We start from the raw sequence: 18,982 nt of genomic DNA, 5'->3' as shown, positions 1-18,982 counted from the left end.
ATAATAAAAATTACCCTTCCTATCTGACTGGGTTGCCCCAGCCACTTTGGGTGGCTTCCAACATATATGAAAACATAATAAAGCATTACATATTAAAAGTCCACAAATACATTTGGGTCTATAAATATATGTTTAGGTTAGAGGTGGGTCCCAGGTCAGGAAAGCTTGAAGGGTGTATCCTAGTAACAGCCCTTTCCTCAGCCAGGAAGGCAATACTTTCTTACCAGCAACATGTATGCAAGTCTGCCCGTCCCCTTGTTTTGTATTACTTCTTTTTCCCTGTTGTTTTCTACAGAATGTTTTTGCTGGCATTTCAACATCAAATTATACTAGCTTTCTTCTTGTTTTGCAGCTTGTAACTTATGACACTGAAAAAATATGACACCTTGTTGTGGCCCAGGACTTGTAAACATTTCCTCAGACATGATCTAGATTTTAGTCTGGCATGCTCCCAGGAAACAAGATAATCCACATACCTGCTCAATAGAAGAGGGATTTTTTTGGGGGGGGGCACAGCAGGGATTGCTATACAAGATATGCTAGACTAAAGGTAAAGAGTGTTGTAATTGAGGGGAGGAGTTTGTTAGTAACAGGTAAAAGTACCTACAATAGAAGAGTTTTGTATTCAGGAGAGAAATGAGCAGCATTGCAGTACTTAGGTGTCGGTGAATGCTGAATCCTAAGTATGCTGGTAAGAATTGATTTATTTAGGAATAGAACTTCAGTTGGAGACTAAGTATGAGTCTCTGTCTGTCTGTCTGTCTCTTTCTCTTTTTCTTACTGGAATTCTACCAAAATAATGTATGTTTTCAAGGATCCTTGGGCTACAATTCTATACTCACTTACCTGGGAGTGAGCTCCATTGAACTCAGTGAGACTTACTTCTCTCTATGTGTGATTGCATTGTTAATCTAAGGTGAAATAGTTGAAATATCTGTTTCCTTTTGTGGCACAGAAAAAAGTATTTATCCAGTGATGAAAGGAGGAAGGACAACTTCACTACCCAAGAGAATGGGAATCAGTTGAAAAGTAGAAGTTGCTTTTTCCATTCAGCCATTGCTAGGCTGGTCCAGGTGCATGGTTGTGTTGAAAAGAAGGATTTGATGCCAAAGCATTTTATGTTTGAATATATCCCTATTAGAATATATCTTGGAGAGCTACAACTCTAGGCAAAAAAGGCACCCATTCTATTAAGTGATAAATCTGTGTGTTCCAGAGTCATACAAGTAACATCTAAAACAGCAGAAGCACATCACAATTATAACACTTCAGAGTCTGTCCATATTGCATTTGTAGAGTTGACAGTCTTTAACTTTACTGTTACTAAGTCTTTGTTACCTTAGTTTGGTATCAAGGGAAAGAAATGCCTCTAGTTCCAGCTCTGCATTGTTATAGCCAAACTAAGCCTTGATAAAACAGGCCTAGTTCAATAATAACAGAGTCTCTTGTCAGTTGTGGTTTTTTTTTCTCCATAGAACAAGATTCTTACTAGTATTTCCATAATTATTTATTTAATATTTGTTTTTCAAGTCCCAGGAACAATACTGAAAACTTATGCTCGAGTTACATAAAAGAATGGAGGCACGCTCCAGTATATGCCAAATGGCTATTGCAGAGGCAGTTCAGGATCCATCCATTGTTTCCATTGGAGTTCTGCTAAGCTAGCCAAACATTAAACATTAGGCACTCCAACATGGCTGTACTGAGGGAGAAATTACTCTTTTTGCACCCCTGGATAACACTAGCTTTTGTGGTCTTTTTATTCATGTGGCTTCAGTGAAGCTCCAACGGACATTGCTCGGGCTTAGAGGATAATATTTTTTAGAAATAGAGAGAGAATTGATCTAGGTTTCGTATGAACAAGAACTGTGCACAACAGGGGCTCAAAACTGTTAAGGATTGTGAGGCCCGTTGATTTCGATAGCAGTGACATAAGCATGCTTTAATTTTCTCATTAGCACCAGAGCAACTTAAAACACTTTGGTTGAATCATGCCATAGAAGTTTTTGTAATAATAAACAACAATTTCATAACATTATACTCACATTCATTAATCTGGAATAACTACCGTATTATCTCTTCATGGCAGAGAGTGCCTTTCAGCAGCTTCAGCTGGTACATCAACTGTACCCTTTCATAACAGGGATAGCTAAGCCACTATGATACCTGCACTATTAACCTCATGTTTAGACTACTATAACATGCTCTATGCAGGGCTTCCCTTAAAGTTAGTTTGGAGGTTGCAGCTGGTTCATAATGCCACAACCTGTGTGGTGGGTGGTATCCCTTTTGGGGCACAGATCATACTCAAAGGAAGGGATCTTCACAGGCTAATTTTAAGGTCTCGCTGCTTACATATAAATCCTTAAACTAGTTCCCCTCCATTGCGCTATAGGAACATTAAGATAATCAAACAGAACCCATTTTGTCTTGCTATGGCCTGATGATAACTGACTTGTGGTGATGTGGAGGCAACCTATTCGCTGGTGGTGCCAATGTTATGGAATGCAGTCCCCACTGAAATATAGGAGGCCCCAAATGTATTTACATTCCGCCAACTGTTAAAGATTCACCTGTTTAGACAGACCTTCCTTTGATCTCCCAACTTGAGTCTTCTGTTTTAATGACTATGTTCTTTTAATTGGATTTTTATTGTACATTTTAATTATGAATAGTTATATTTTAATGCTTGTGCAATCAGTTTTTAAACAACTTTGAAGCCTATTTTGGCCCATGATGTACAAAATTCATCTGTAAATACTTGCAAATACTGGTTATAAAGTTGTTCATTCTTAACATACAGAATCTTAAAGTGCTAGCTGGTGCATTAAGCTATACCTTCCATCTTTATAAGATAATAATTGCAGCGTCACTGGCTGCATTGTTGCCCCTGTGTTTCGCAATGTGACATCTCCCATTCTTGAAGAAAGGCGAGGCTTGGAACAGCTCTGTACTAGTTCACCTTGAAGTAAGGTAATTGTGCTAGCCTTTCATGGCTGTCTTATTGTATGGCTGCCACAAACAAATACCGTGCATTAGCTGTGTCAAGGGCAGAAGGGTGGGGGGAGGAGCAGGATTTTCAAATCAACACAGTTAAAACTTCTCTCCTTTTGCAAACTGAGGAGGGTAGGACAGGAGCTCTTCCTTAAGCTGCTTCAACGCCTAGTTCAACAGTGGCCACCAAGCTCAGAGTAACTCTACAAGAGATATGACCTCTCTGCTAGACAACCTTTGAAAGAATGTCAGTGTGAAGCAATATTCTGGGAAGGCAGTCATCTAACAGGTTCAGCCTATTGCCTACTTTGTTTGTTTCTACCCTCTCCTGGAAGCTGTAACCCTGGAAACTAGTAATTGTGAACTGGACTAAGTATTTTTGTCATCCCTCCCCAGAGGCTATGCTCAGCCCAAGGACTGAGCAAAAACCTAATACCGCCCCTTTAAGGTGGGGCTTTGTAAAATCTAGTTCCATGAGACTTTCTAGCTCATTTAAAACTGTAGTCAAGATTTTACATAGGCCTACAACAATAATAAATTACGTAGCTGAAATCACTGGCAGTATATGATAATAAATCCTTGAGAATTGTTACTTTTGTGTTGTCTGTGATTTTACTATATTTACAAAGTCAGACCTATTAATAGTATTTATAAACCATATTTCACCCAAAGGTCCCAGGGAAGCATACACACACACATATTTATAGCCAAATAGTATGTCAGCTGAAATCAAAATAAACAAATCGCTATACAATTTCAGAGGGAGAGAGAAAGAGAGTTAGTTGGCAGTGGGAACTAGAAACAACATATTTACAGGGATAACCATACTTCACCTTTCATAAAGGCTGGGCAAGGAGATGTATCTTCATCTGATGCTGGAAGGCGAATACTTTTGAAGCATGACGCACCTCAGAGTGGCACATCTTAATATATGATGAGGACAATAGGGGAAAAGGTGTGAATACAGCTATTTGTGGCTTAAGATTTTAGGATATCATTAGTGCTTTGAATTGGGCCTGGATGATAATTGGCAACTTACGCACACTAGCCATTATCAAGAGATACATGCGGTGTATGATGCAACGGAGATTTCATTGGATGATTTGCCTCTAGCCATAGGAGCCAACTTCAGTGGGCTGTGAGTGCTTGGGCACACCCACAATAATATAATTGTAGGGGCCGGGCACCCCCAAGGTCAATCAGAGAGGCAGGCAGCCAGCCTCTGCTGCACTCCCTCCGAGAGAGCAGTTCAGCGCTGCCCTCGACAGCCAGCCAGTGAGTTACCCTTTTCTGGGGGAAGGCTCAGATGTGGGGGCAGAGTCTCTCTGCCTCTGAGTCTGAGCCCTCTCCAGAGAAAAGGGTGTCTCGCTGGTTGTGGAGAGAAGGAAGAAGAGATGCCATCGGCAGCTGCAACACAGGTGTGTGATGTCACATGCACATGCCTACACGTAGCCCCCCCTCCAAAAACGCAATGCGGTGTCATGTGTCGTGCGTGTGATATCACATGCACTAGTGTGTGACATCAAACGTTTGTGATACAGCGGTGGGCACCCACAATCCTGAAGGTGAGATGGTGCCCCTGCCTCTAGCTGCCCATTGTAATGCAGATTTATGTTCGCTCTGTACATGCAGTTTCATTCAAAAGAAACCTGTTTTGGTATGTGGATCTCTTTTCAGGAGCAATTTTTAGTCAAATTTTCATTCCATTGTATCTAATCAGCTAAAATGAGTATCTGTTTTCAAAAAGGCTTTGAGTCGCTAAACCATCATAAATAATTTAAAGATAGAATTCTGAGCACGTGATGTAAATGGAGATAAATGATTCTTAACAGAACTGATGTATATTTACAGTATTTTTTAAAGAAAACATATCTTAAAAAAGCTTTCTACTTTTGGAAACACATATGGCAACCTTACGAAAAATAGACTAGGATTCTATTACAGTGGTACCTTGGGTTACAAACTTGATTCGTTCAGGAGGTCCGTTCTTAACCCGAAACTGTTCTTAACCTGAGGTGCACGTTCACTAATGGAGCCTGCCACTGCTGCCGCGCCACCGCTGTGCAATTTTCGTAATCATCCTAGGGCAAAGTTTGCAACTTGGGGTACTACTTCCGGGCTAGCAGAGTTTGTAGCCTGAAGTGTTTGTATGCCCGAAGCGTTTCTAACCTGATGTACCACTGTATCTCTGTTTGAAACTCATAGGCTGTTATGGAGGGAGTACAGTTTTTTGTTCCATTACGATCTTCAGTTCCTTTCCCCAGTTTTTAATTAATTACTAAATAAGAAGTTTCTTAAGTCTAGGAAACACCTTTAGATGCTTGCAGGTTGAAAATCTGTTTATTTTTCATTGTTGCTTCACGTCATGAATTCAGACTGTTCTTCCTAGGATTTTCTTATGCATTTGGTGTTCAGAACATCTATAAATTATTCTGAGCTAATGATCTTGTATCAACACAACAAAAATTGCATTCAGGGATGTCTTACCCATTAGGGTTAATGGCACCCTGCACCACGGTGCCTGCCCATCAGGGGTGCCCAGCAGTGGGAGTCCAAGACTGACCGGGAACAGCTGTGAGGGCATGCTGGGCGGCGGCTCTTCCTACAGCCCGCCGCTCTCTCTCGCTTCCTGCCTGGGAGAGGAGGCAGCAGTGGCACAAAGCTACGTCGTGCCCTTCTCCCTCCTGCCCCCCCCCCGTAGCAGGACTGCTGAGGACGGCCGCATGGCAAGCGAGCCTTGAGCTGTCCATCGCAGGGGGCAGGGAGGGGGCGTGCCGAGAACATCACCCCCCACCCCTTCCGTCGAGGAAAAAGGTGGAGGAGGGATACATTCAGATTTGGGGTGGTGGGAGGGGAAAGCTGAGGGGGGGCACACTACCATTAGGACTTAGTTCAGAGGTAAGGATGGACTTGAGAGCGGGTTCTCCATGCAGGTAGTGATTAAAAACAAACACCAACAAAAAGTGGGCTTTAAGGTCCTATTAGATTCAGCAGGTAAGTGCAGTTGGGGCTGCAGCCTTTGTGACCCAAGTTTTGGGTCCTTTTTAGGTTCAGGATGTCACTGCTTTACACCCACCCCCACAATATTTGAAAAGGTCAGCTTTGTACTTAAACACAAATTGGCCGGGAACTTCATTCTCTGTGTCTTCATCAATTTATTTAAAGAACAAACTGGTGATTGCTTTAACTTTTTGATATGTGGTGATCTGAATCATGAAGATGAATTAGAAGCACTTATGAGTCTTGAATGAGTCTTGCTTTGGAATTGAGGACTTCATTAGATTTTCTTTTGCCTTTTCATTTTATTTTGTTCTAAGGGCTTGTTGTTAGAGTTAATGTGTAAGCTTGGTCTCAGCTCCCTAAAAAAAAAGTCAACAACTTTGGGGTCCCCCCTTTAAAAAAGGTTGACAACTCTGGCAAATGGGGGGGGGGCACTGGAGGGATCTTTGCACCATGGCGCCGGATATGCTTAAGACGTCCCTGATCGCATTGCAACCCTATTTCTTTGGAGATACCAGAGTTCTATTCTGAAATGTTCTTCTGTAATATTCTGAATATTAATGACCTATATTTGATATTCTTCATTTCACAATATTCCCCAATCTTACTATTTGATTCACTGCATTGTTTGTGTGGGATCTTTTCCCACCTCTGTTTCCCTCTCCTATCTCGAACAAAATGCTTTCAGGGAAGGTTTGTCATGCACATGTTATAACTTGAGCAGCGCATTTGGGGTTGTTGTTTTTTTAGCTGATGTACCTTATGATTCAGGGCCTCTTGATTTCACTGCTGATACAAGTAGAATCAAAATTGTCATCCTCATCTGTTTTCCTTTAACAGTGACACATAGCTGTTCATATTTCTTGTTTCACAAGCTGTGCTCATTAAATTACAATTACTTGATGGCAGAAGATTATTTTGGGGAGCTGGGAAGTTGGCTACTGAAAGTGTAGAAACCTGCTCCAAGAAGCTGTGTAAAGTTAAAAAATAAGAAGACAAAATGGCCTCTCAAGAATCTTCAGTTAGACTTTCACTACACAATCAGTTCAAGCACACTTGTGAAAGATCAGTCATGAAAACAATATAATGTATTATACTTGCTCATCTACTACTTCTACTACTTCTGCTACTACTAGTAATAGTAATGATGATATTGCTTCATAAGGCTGAAATTATATAGTGTAGCATTGAATTATTTGAACATTCAGGGGAAATAAGTCAATTTAAATTAAGTTTTACATTTGGATTTTAAAAGGCTCCCATAGTGTACTCTGGGGGGCACCAGAATAGCACCCGTGAGAGTGCGTGTTAATTCCTTAAATAGCACCCACATATTATTTAAGTATTCCCTTAGAAATCTACAATGCATGGGATATTATTTGCTCTTCCTATTCAGTTCCCGTTTACACTGGTTTAGTAATCTCCTACACTGCATCCCTATTCCTGAAACATAGCCACATTTCATTGAATTCCAGGATTGGATGTGCACCTTTCCTTCCCCATTCTGGACAGAGGGGAGGTCAAATAGCTTCTCTCTGTGAGCAAATGCAGTTGTTCCTTTCTCCCATTGATGGTGGTAGGGCATACAAGTACCATTTTTGTGGCCCCGTCTCTTTCTTTGCTCTTTTAGATGTGCAGCTATTATGTGTTATGCCACAAGCCCATGGCAGCAATTATGCAACTTGCATTGGCACCACTCTCAGGAAATTTCAAATGTGTCCACTAGCCCTCCAAAGGTTGGTGAACAGTGTTTGAATGGGCCATGAGCAGCAGTCTGAAGAGACTCAGAAGCTGAGAACTAGGAGCCAGAACCAAAGGGCAATCAGGATCTTAAGGCAACTAGGAGGAAGGGCTGGAGAACAAGCTTAGAGCCAGGATGAAGGAGCAAGAACAGAAATGCAAGACCAGATAGAGTTCAAGCAAAGCCCAGCTTGGGGGGGGGGGGTAGTTCTTTATAAACCTTCCTAGCCTGCAGGAGACAATGGCCAACCTGAGCAGGTAGAGCCAGACCAGAACTGGAAAGTTCCTACTTGAGAGGCTGCAGTTACATGGCTCATTTCATGGGGCAGTGCTCAGCAGTTCCTAAAAGTGGCCATGGATGTTGGCCCTTTGACAAGGACAGGTGTCAGGAGAGTGGAATGGGAGTATGGACGGCTGACTTGGAACAGTAGAAGGAGCACTCCACATGGCAACATGTTTAAAACAGCACAACCTATATGCTAGAGTGAGGTATCAGCAAGCATGGGGGAACCTTGAGGTTTGCGGAAGTACAAAATATCTTTAGAACACGCCCCCCCCCCCAGCTAAGCAGACCAATAAAGACAGAGTGTACTTAATGGACAAAGAATGCTGGTAGAATGGAGCTACTTAAATCCTGCACAGCAGCATACCACACACACGGTTTGGTTGCACACCCAATTGGTTGCTTCCTGTTAATAGTTCACAGCAGAGGAACCTCTTGGTATACCCCATTTGCCTCAGTGTAGAAGGCAACCAAGTTTGAGGTGAATTTCAGTGTGCATTCAGTAACCTTAACCGTAAAGGCAACAAATTTGATGTTTTATGTCATCAGCCAAATAGGGGTGAACAGAACCAAGTGGTTCCCCTCCAGAAAATTCATGCCACTGCATGAAATGGATTGCAGAATAGCTAGAATGGATTCTGTAGTTAATTTAAGGCATGCATCAAGAGCCCTAGCTGGCCTTGTTTTATATGAAATACTCTAGGAGACTGTGTTGCAAGGTAAGCCATGAACGGTGAAAAGATGCTTTCATACTCCAGCCATAATCAGGGCAAGCAGGGTCTCAGTGCTCCATACAGGGTAGTAGCATTTTTTAAATGTGCCGCAATATTTTTCCAAATATCAGTGATTGATGTGACTATTCATTGGCTATAAAGACTGAAATGTGGAAGCCAGCTGATTTCTCTCAAAACTCAACAACAGGTTAGGCCCATTTTGCTTTGCACCTTGGGTTCTACAAGGGCTAGAAACTTCCTTTAAAAAAAAAAAGAAAGAAAGAAAGCTGGGAATCTGGAATGGCTATTCTCTCAGGCTCCTCTGTCATACTGTCTTCTAGACCAAACAAAAAAGGAACCTATCCCACTGTAAAAGCTTTCTTATTGTAAAATAATCTGGTAATTTCCACTACCTCAAGCGAGTACTCTTATCAGCAAAGGTGATCAGCTCTAAAGACAATTGAGAATTCCTTGGTTTCATTACAGTAGGCAGCAGTTTATAGCCTTCTTTTATAACAACACTTTCAACCTGATAATATCGGTGAACAGATTAGCAAATGAGTGGCAATAGGCTTTAACCCAGTAAGAAACTTTTAAACATTTGGTTAACAGGTGGGTTTTTATTTTTTTTTACTTTAAAAAATGGAGGAGCAGTTGATGTAATTTCTTCATTCCAGCAGTCATAGGTGCAACCTGAAACCTGCATACCAACTAGGAGAGCCTAATTTAAATGTCTTCTACCTCCCACCTTCCATTTTAAGATTGCAACTAAATGCAGCCTCCATGCTTTCAACACCAGAGGTTTTCTCCCTCCTCTTCCCTGCTTTATTTTGCCAGCTATCCCGATAAAGAGTTATCAAGAACTCACAAACTTCTATATTATTCTGTGACATTTTGGTTGGTCTGATACATGTATTAACCTAATGTGGATTTTGGAACTATGCATTTAAATATCCACTTTATGGATCAAAATGAAGACATAACTCTTTAAGGCAAAGAAATGAATCAAAATTATTCATAGCTAACTCCTGATTAGTGTTGGAGACTTAAACACGCATATTTAACATTTCAAAGTCCCATCATTTGAGCTAGTAGCCAAGGCTCTCTTGCATTCTCCCTGGGTCACAATTGGTGGAGCAGAGAAAATAGACAAAAATCCCCTTTGAGAACAGGAATCCTAATGATGGTTCATGTTTGACAGTTGTTCAATTTTAATGCAAAGTTACTTTAGAGATCTAACATGCTGACATTACTGTTCTGCCAGGATTGTGGGAGGAACGAAGCAAAAACTCTTCAGCAGCACATACTAGTATACTGTATGTATGCATTAAACCATAATTTATTTTTAACTATGGTTTAATGTGCCATTTTCTACAGCGGTGTTGTATTTTGTAAATGGCATTTCCATGCGCTCTGGCTTCCGTCACGGTGTTCCATTGTGACAGAAGCGGTTTAGTCATGTTGGCTACCTTATATTTTGCATACATTAAATTTTACCTTTACCTACCTTATATTTTGCATACATGAAATTAATTTGTAAAACTATCATTTTTAGGTTCAAGGAGCAGGTTTTCGAGGTTGGAAGGAAGTAACATCCATATTTAATAAGGATGATGAAGAACAGTTACTAACAGGATGTAAATCTCCAAAATCTAAAGGGTATGTATATAGGGGAGTGGGAAGTGATATAAACATGGAGTAAATAATGCAAGTACCAAGGCTGCTACAGGTGTTAAGGCTAGAATCAAGATAATCAGGTAAAAAAACAATTTAAAGTTTAGAAGGCAAGACAGTTCTTACGTCACATTTATATTATTTTTCAGCTTGCAAGATTCTGTTTAAGTTAAGGATCCACATGGGGCAGAAAAGGCAGTTATTGTAGACAATCTACTGAAGTGCAGTGGGATTTTTTAAAGACAGTTGGGTGGAAGCAAAGTACATAATCTTCTTTGAGGGCCATCAGCACAAGTCAGTCTTTGTCTTTCAACCATCTGATGCAAATTCTGTAAGTTTCAATTGAAACAATATGCTCATTATGGTATCAAATAGAGGAGCAGATAAACCCAAAATGACAGACACATGTGCATTGCCTACCTTACCTTTCACACACAGATCATCAACACTATTCCTTGTGAGACTTATGCTGGTTGCACATAGGAATCTACAGCTTCTCTTATTAGGGAAAAAGGGTAGGATACAAGTTTAATACATAATAATGTATTCCGTTCTGTTAAATTCTGTATTATTTTATTCTCTGTTTAGCCATTTTTCTAGAGTAGAAATGTAAAACGTTTAAATAAAAATGCATTTCTTGTGAGACTTGATCAGTTCTACAAGGATAACGACAAAATTGTTCTGGTCTTCCTCTGTCTTAAAAGTAAATATGTCAGACTTTCTTCCCCCAAAATGTGTTCCAATAAGAACAAATTTTTATTGTTCCCTAGAACAAGCTTAAAATTAAAAGAGGATGTGAAATCCGAAAAGAAAGGTGGATTTTGGGACAGTTTGGTGATAAAACAGAACATCCAGTCCAGGAAGCCAGACGAAATTGAAGGATGGGAGCCACCACAGATCCCTGCCAGTGATAACCTCAGCGACGCTGGAAGTACTCTGAGTGACTATCCATCTTGGTCAGGTTGGGAAGACGAAACCAAAGGCTCCACAAAATACACCAACCTGGCAAGCTCAGGAAATAGCTCAAGATGGAGCATCAGATCAGCTGGAAGGTTGGTTAGCATAAGGCGACAAAGCAAAGGCAACCTTACTGATAACTGGGAAGAACTAGAATGACATACAAAATGTGAAATGTTCTATAAGTGATGATAAGCGACATGGTTATGTATATCTTCAAACCAAAATCAAAACTGCTTAATATTGCACCTTTACAGAAGAGTATTCAAATTGTCCAACCATCTGCTCACCTTATCCTAAGTTTCTTAGTTCTTCCGTTTTCCATATTGAATGAAGTCGAGCACCTACTTTGTGCCTATATTTCACACATATTCTATAGCACCTTGGCTCGCTTTTTTAAAAAACAAAACCCCCACAATTTAATGAATGTATACACTGGTTGAATATTTGACTGCCTTACATAAGAACTTCTCTAGTTTGAAGTTCTCTCTTTCCTAGTTTTCAGACATCAAAGATCTATATTTTGAATGCTGACCCTGTTGTGTAAAAGTGCTGATTTGCCGTTTGACACTGCATTGTTTCATCTTGATACATTGCTTTCATTGTCCTGAACATGAACACATGATTCTCAGGCTGGAACGTCGAAGATCCTGCATTTCCCCTAAAGTCCTGAATTGCACATGACTTGTAAGAACCCCACACATACGTGTTTCTTCTTCCGTTACAAAATATTCGCTGATGAATTTCAGGCTTCCATGTATTATGTTGATTAATCAATAATACGGCTAAAACAGGTTTGCAATCATCCCAAACCACATAACCACAGATGAATTAGGTGGCTGCTAAGATCTGATTTATGTATTCCCTAAGTGCTGTAGCAGGCAACAAAAGTAGCTTTTATACGCTTGGGCTTCACATTGCAGTAACAACATACAAAAGGGCCCATCGCCTCAATAACCTAGGTCACACAGGTACTTTCTATACTAGTACAGTCTGAAATGGGTCTCTGTGTGCATTACCAATGCAGTAGGGAGCCTACCCTTATGACTATGAGTGTTGTCAGCATCTACTATATCATTTAGGAAATGTACGAATCAGGCCCAATTGTCAGAAAACTATCTGTTTGAAGGGTTATTATTGCTTTTTTCCTTTTGTCCCCATTCCCTCAAACTATGACTCCATGTTGCTCTTTTGCAGGACGTGTTTGATGTTCTCTTGGCATTTACAGAATGACAGTAGTTAATGCTCTGTCTCTGCTATGTACAAGGGTTATTTAAGTATGTGTATTTGCTGTTGTGAGGTTTAGTCTTACTGGTTGCTGCTACTTTTTTATTAGTAACAAAGAGCTATGCATTATAGTGCACATGGGAAGTTGGAAATGTACTGTAGGTAAAGTTTAGGGTATCTCACCCCCCCCCCGAGTACTTTTACCTATCCATTTTATTTAAATTGTCCAATTTATGAGATTGGAGTGACATAAATACACTGTAATTCAGTGTACTCACACCACTGTGACAGAAGAAGTCCAATACATCAATTTAACGTCTCCTTTCAATCATAACGTAAGATATACACATATGTGTTACATGTGTGCCATTTTTGCATCTGTGATAGCCAAATTCTAACATTTAGCTATATGATACAAGATAATCTTTGCTGCATTGAAGACAAATTGTTAATGGTCAGAATAACCGAGCACCACAACTTTCATTTCTTATGACTTGGCTCTGCGTACAACTTTTTTCAGTGGCTGGAGATCTAACTGGCTCAGAATGATTTTGCCCAATTCTTCAGTTCTTGCAAAAGGAAGTCTTAACCCTGACACTACTTGGATGAAAGTAGCAAATTGTCAGTAAAAGAGGAAAAATAGTAGACAGGAGTCACCAGAGAGCCATCTGTTTGTCTAGCTGCCACTATTACTGATCTGAATATGAAAAAAACATGTTAAAAGTGCCTTGTTCTATAATACTGCACCATAAATGCTCAAACCATTTAATTACTTCCTTGTTCCTTGTGGACACTTGTTTAATACTCTGTAAAATGAATATCAATCCAAGATGCTAGACTTAACTATTTGTCCCAAATTATGAATCTTTACTTGATACTGATGCTGAGCCTATGTACCACAGCTTGTACCTTATTCAGCAATATGGACACCTTTAAAAAATTCAAGACTTGCTTCCAGTGAGATCAGCAATTTTTAAACAAAATGAAATGTTTTATAACTATGCAGACTATCCATTTTATGTTTTCATAATTTAATAGCCCATTCCACATAAAAAGTTGTCACCCAGTGACAACAGCTGATGGTAAAGTTTCTGTCACTGGTGGATACGACCCAAAGATTTTACAGTACTCTTGTGCAGGTTGCAGGATTCTGTGTCTTGCCTGTCACAGCTAGAGAGTGCTTGTGGAACAAGAGCTGTCCTCCTGTTCTGTTCAAGTAGCCTGCAGCTTGGAATTGCACTATTAGTCCAACTCTTCTTGCTCCCCCCCAAAAAATGTATTTGAAGCCAATAGCATTTGTGCTATTTTGGCAGGAGGCCACAAAAAGCTTGTATCCTTTCCAACACCAAACTGTACCCGCTTGCTATGGCAATACAGTATTGTGCTTTGTAGGGTTGGGATTTTCAGCTGTCACACAACTGAACCTGTATTGAAAAATGCACATTTGTTTAGGCAAGTTAAAAGCAGAGGATGCAAACCAGTCAAAGCTGACGCTTGTAAGTCTCATTCGGTTGAATGGAAAAGTGAAATGCATGTTTAACTTTCACACATAGAAATAAGTAAGACTTAACACTGCTTAACTTTGGCTAGACCATGTTCTGAATTTTATGTCTTAGATATAATTGCAGAATATAGCCATTTTCTTTATGCAAAGATTTCTATAGTTTACAGTCCTTTGGAGGGCCTTCATACAGCAGGAGCTGAATTGTGGGACGTTGGCACTGAGCTCTGTCTTGGGAAAAAAACCCAGGAATGATGGGGCAAAGGTGGTTAGAAGCTCAGTGTTCACCACCTGTGGAAGCTTCCTTAAACTGTGATAGGTAGGGGTTATGCCTTGCACAATATACTGTCAAGTGCCTGTACTTTACCTTGATGACATGTTTGTGATGCTACGGCTTGATTCCACGTGAAAGAAATGTTCACACATTTGTGCTGCATATAGATACCAATGAAGACAAAGAAACATCCATCACTCTAGATCCTATGTGTTGGCTTAAGCTGTTAAATAGTCTCATTTGTGCTGACACTGTGCGAGCTTATGCACAGATTCTGACCCACTTCTCAGAAAACAGTTCCCGTTGCTCCTCTCAGTCACATGACAGGCAAGCCTTTGCTTTAGCTTCTACAAGGCCAGCACACTACATGGCGTGCCTAGCCCTGCTTTTCTACCTTCCAACCACAACCTATGCTGCCATGAACAGCAGGAGCTCTGAAGGAAGCACTAGCAGCCTGCTGCTGAGCTTGATCCTGTCCCAAGCACTGATGTGAGGGGAGATGTTTCCTTCTTGGTCTGTGTGCTCTGGAGTGGGTGGCAGGCCCACAGGATCAGGCCTCAAGTGGGAATCTGAGATACATAAAGTATCATCTGATTTTTAAGCTGGGGAGATATTTGTAAAAATGGGACACAATCCAACAAAAGTTCTGCACTTTCATACCTCATTGATTTCCATGCTATTTAATGTGTTTCTCTCTCATTGAAATCAGTGAGATGCAAGTGTCCTTCAGTTTGGCTGGATCATGCTCATATTTTCCTAAAGCATCATTCTTTAATTTTAAGGGCAGTGGTTAAATTTTAATGTAATTTATGGTTGTGCTTTTGTAGGATTATTTGTTTGAAATGAGATTACTCTTTTGTGGTATTTTATGTGTTGGGCAAATTTTTATTCTTTCAATTCTTTTAAAATATCCACGATGTAGATGTTTGTGGACATTCCCGTTTTTAAAAAAGGCATATATCCTTCTTTGCTTTGTAAACATTTGATTTTATGTCCACTGGTTTTAAAGACACCATTACGATTGTATTCCAAGATTGCACATATGTAATGATTTAAATGTTTATATTGCCTTTTCGCTGCACATAAGCATAAATCTTGGCTTGAACTCCATGAAGGTGAAAACGCTTTATGTGGCTGTAACAAGTCACAATGCTCACAGTTTCTCTGGTATTTTATTAGTTTCACTTCAAATATAGTATTTTCACAGATGAATTAAAAAAAATAGTTGAAACCAAGCTGTTGAATTATTTCAATTAAATCTATTTCTCTTAAGACAGGAAAACCTGTCTGTATTAGTCACTGAGATCCTGCCCGCCCATCTGACTGCGATACTTCTCAAAGTGCCATTGGTCAATTTGTTTGATTTCACAATAGAGCTATAGAAGTCAGTTTCATGGTCCTAGAGTTTCCACATCTGCAAAAAGAACAAAGGTCCAGGGTATTACTTCCCCTGTGGTTACCATAGGTTTAGGTACTCCAATGTCAAATACTCAGCTGCAACAATGCATAAGTGTTTGAGTAAGCAATAGGCTTTTAAATCACCTCTGGCAAATGTGGATTAGTTTAAAAGAGCATTTTGGAAGAAAACTACAGATCACTTGCTGCTTATTTTCTACATTTATTCTTTGCCTTCAGCCTTTCACTTACATGAAAAAAATGATACACATAACAAACACAATAAACCACACTAATTTGAAAATAGCTGTAAGACATGGTAGATAAAGGCACAATAAAATACGCTACCCTCTTCCGCTTACAAGATTAAAAAGACTGGGGGGAAAGGTATTTGTCCGATGTTGAAATCACATCAAGAAAAGCACCGAACAAAGTCTCCCTAGCGAAAGCACTGCAGAAGGTGCCACCCTGAAAAATACTCTCTCCCCATTCACATTGGCACAAATAAGAGAATAGCCTCTGATGATGTGAACAGGAAGAGGTTCAGTACAAGTCCAACAGATAGTGGGGTCCATAGCTGTACACTGCTTACAGCGCAGGGTACTTTAAAAAGTCACATAGCTCACAGCTTTAAAAAATATGATTAAAAACATTTATCATTTCTGAAAGATGGCCTGCATAACTTTCTGTGGTATCTGTCTCTGTTCAAGAAGGGCGGAAAACCTTGCTGGTGGTATTTATTTCTTGTTTGGCTTTGATGGGAATCTTTATGTAAATACTGGTCAAGGCGCAGTGTGGTTATGCCTCCCCTTTGCACATAGCAGCAAGTGGCCATTTATCTCAGCCAGCCGTATTGTGAAGAGTTTTGCTTCCGTTAGCATTAGAAGTCAGAAATCCCCACCAGGGAGCTGCGATGTTATCCCTGGCTACTTGGTTCTTTAGTACAATGCAATAGCTACTGGGGAGCTTGTCTGAAACCTGCTCTGGAGTCACCACTATGGGGGTTTGCATAAATATCGAAAATAAACCAGAGACTGATGGTTGCTTCATGATTATGTATGCAAATAGAGATCTGTGGCACCTTAAAGGCTGACAGATCCATTATGTCAAGGCAAGCGTCTCCCAAACTTCCAGAGCAAATGTTTGGGGTGCACGTGGGATTGCAGATGAAGGAGAGAAAGGAAACGTCCCTTTGCCTCGAACTCAAACATGGGCAGCACTGAAATCCACCCAAAATGTTGACTCCCTGCCCATTCCAATATTTAATTAAAAGCTTAATGTTGCAGTTCCTGCCTGTTTTACTGCTTCCTTTTTGAGAAAGAGAGATTTTCCACAACAGACAAGCTGGTGCTACAATTGTTTGCCAAAAGAGGCAACATGAGCAGGCCTGGAAAAAAACCTAGGATGACAAATAAAAACACAGGACTGCAACAATTTGACAATTTCTTCATGCCTGGACTCTATAAAAAACAAGAAAATCAAAGATAGAGAGCTGGTGTGGCAGCCACTGAGGCACTTACTAATAATGAAATTATTTGCCTTAAAATAAGCAATGCTGGCTACTGTACCCATGTACACAAAACTACAAACCAGAGCTGCATACACACATTCAAAGTACATTCTTTCCCTCAAAGAGTTCTGGGCACTGTAGTTAACCCCTCAGAATTCCAATTCCAAGCAACCGTAAACAACCTACAATACGCAGATAATTATTTGAGGTGGGAAATGTCCTCTAGCATACTTTAAAGGTATATCATGCACACAGCCTTTTGCCACCGGGTTTCTTTGCAGGAACATTTCCTTGGCACTGCAGGAAGATGCCAATCACAAAGGTGCTACACTTGTTTCTGCTTGGGGTGTTGCTAAACTGAACTGCTCTTTGACCAACCGTTATGGATTAAACTGCAGCCCTCGGCTGTTCGGTGTATCTCAAAAGACACCAGAATGCCCTGAAAATGCTTCTTGAGAAAGAAACCCTCTTTAAATCATCTCCAGAAAGATTTCACAATGGTATTTTGTACCGTGCATTTTATAACCAACCCTATTTTCCCCTCCTTTGCATGCAAACTCCCTTTTGAAACATGTTTAAACAATCAGACCAGCACTTTTTAGAGCTGTCTGATTTCCCCCCACAAAAAACCACAGCGGAATATAACTTGGTGAGATGTGGGGAAATTCACTACATGATCGTGTACCCAGGGGCAGTTTGCAGAGGGAAGGGAAATGACCATACAAACCCAGAGAGAAAACATTACCTTGTGACCCATTTTCTGTGAACAACAACAAGAAAAGTTAAACAAAGGCCTTCTACTGATCTCCGATTTTCTTTATCCGCCCCCCGCTGCTCAAGGACCTCGACCCTCCTCACTTTCGCCTGCTGTACACTCTGTTTAAGGTAAACAACAGACTCATGATAATGACTTGGCAGTACAGCATATGGCAGCTGTAAACAAGAAGGAAAACAAATCAGTCTTCGCTTCCCATTAGGAAGCAAGCTATTGTTTGATAAAGATCTATGGGTTGATTCCCTTCAGCTCGAAACAGCCCTATGGAAGATTTATTTTTTTCCATTTCCCCACCTCAACAGCAGAGTAATTAACATTCCTAATGTAAATAGATTTCATATAAAATAAATCAGCTGCCGCTCCTAAGAAATGTAAAAACTATTCAGATCCGCGGGACGAGGTTGTGGCATTGTCAAACATGCCCTGTTACTATTTTATTCTTACTGTTCCCAGCTGTGTATTGGGACTTGAGCCAGGGTCAATTCTAGGTGAGCATAAAAGCCTTTCCATTTGCTGGTGGGTTTTTTTTATGAGTTTGTCCTTGAGAACTTTGATTGGCTTTGCAGAGGAGAGAGAAGAAATGCCAGGCTAGAGGGGGGCGGCAGTCAACTGAGCTCAGCCTTCTGTTTCAGACTGAAGTCACCTCATTCAGATGCCCACAAGAAATTTCACCCAACTAAGGCCATCCTGTTTAACTAACCTCAGTCGTTTGACTCCTGCAGCACGGGGGTTTTCAGGAAAAGACTCTGAAGCCTAGTTCCCAGGACCAAAATGAGACAGTGGGTTGGCTCCAAGTAAGTCATTGTGTGAGTGGAACGATTTCTGTTTGTGCAGTGGGACTTCCTCTCCTATGCCACCACACATATGTGCCTACACACACACAGAGAGCAAATATGCTCCAGAGTTTCCTTCACCGCCAAGAGCAAATTTTTTTGGGGG

General features: G+C 40.5%; 1 protein-coding gene and 1 long non-coding RNA gene across 3 annotated transcripts in view; one reads left to right on the top strand and one right to left on the bottom strand.

Moving 5' to 3' along the window:
* Window positions 1–15,598, top strand: part of TDRP (testis development related protein) — a 30,880-nt gene extending 15,282 nt beyond the window's left edge. For both annotated transcript variants that reach the window (XM_081906613.1, XM_081906612.1), the window contains exons 3-4: window positions 10,286–10,389; window positions 11,175–15,598. In XM_081906613.1, the coding sequence (XP_081762739.1) occupies window positions 10,286–10,389; window positions 11,175–11,520 (450 nt within the window). In that variant the 3' untranslated portion in view covers window positions 11,521–15,598. The remainder of the gene's footprint in view (window positions 1–10,285; window positions 10,390–11,174) is intronic.
* Window positions 13,568–18,967, bottom strand: LOC309367427. Its single transcript, XR_014167163.1, has 2 exons — window positions 18,014–18,967; window positions 13,568–15,777 (listed from the first exon to the last, which is right to left on the bottom strand). It is a non-coding gene; the product is annotated as an uncharacterized lncRNA (long non-coding RNA).
* Window positions 18,968–18,982: the final 15 nt, after the last annotated feature.

The sequence above is a fragment of the Podarcis melisellensis genome (genome assembly GCF_964234715.1).
Source record: "Podarcis melisellensis genome assembly, chromosome: 3".
NCBI lineage: Eukaryota > Metazoa > Chordata > Lepidosauria > Squamata > Lacertidae > Podarcis > Podarcis melisellensis.
This window is presented reverse-complemented; position numbering and strand designations above follow the sequence as displayed.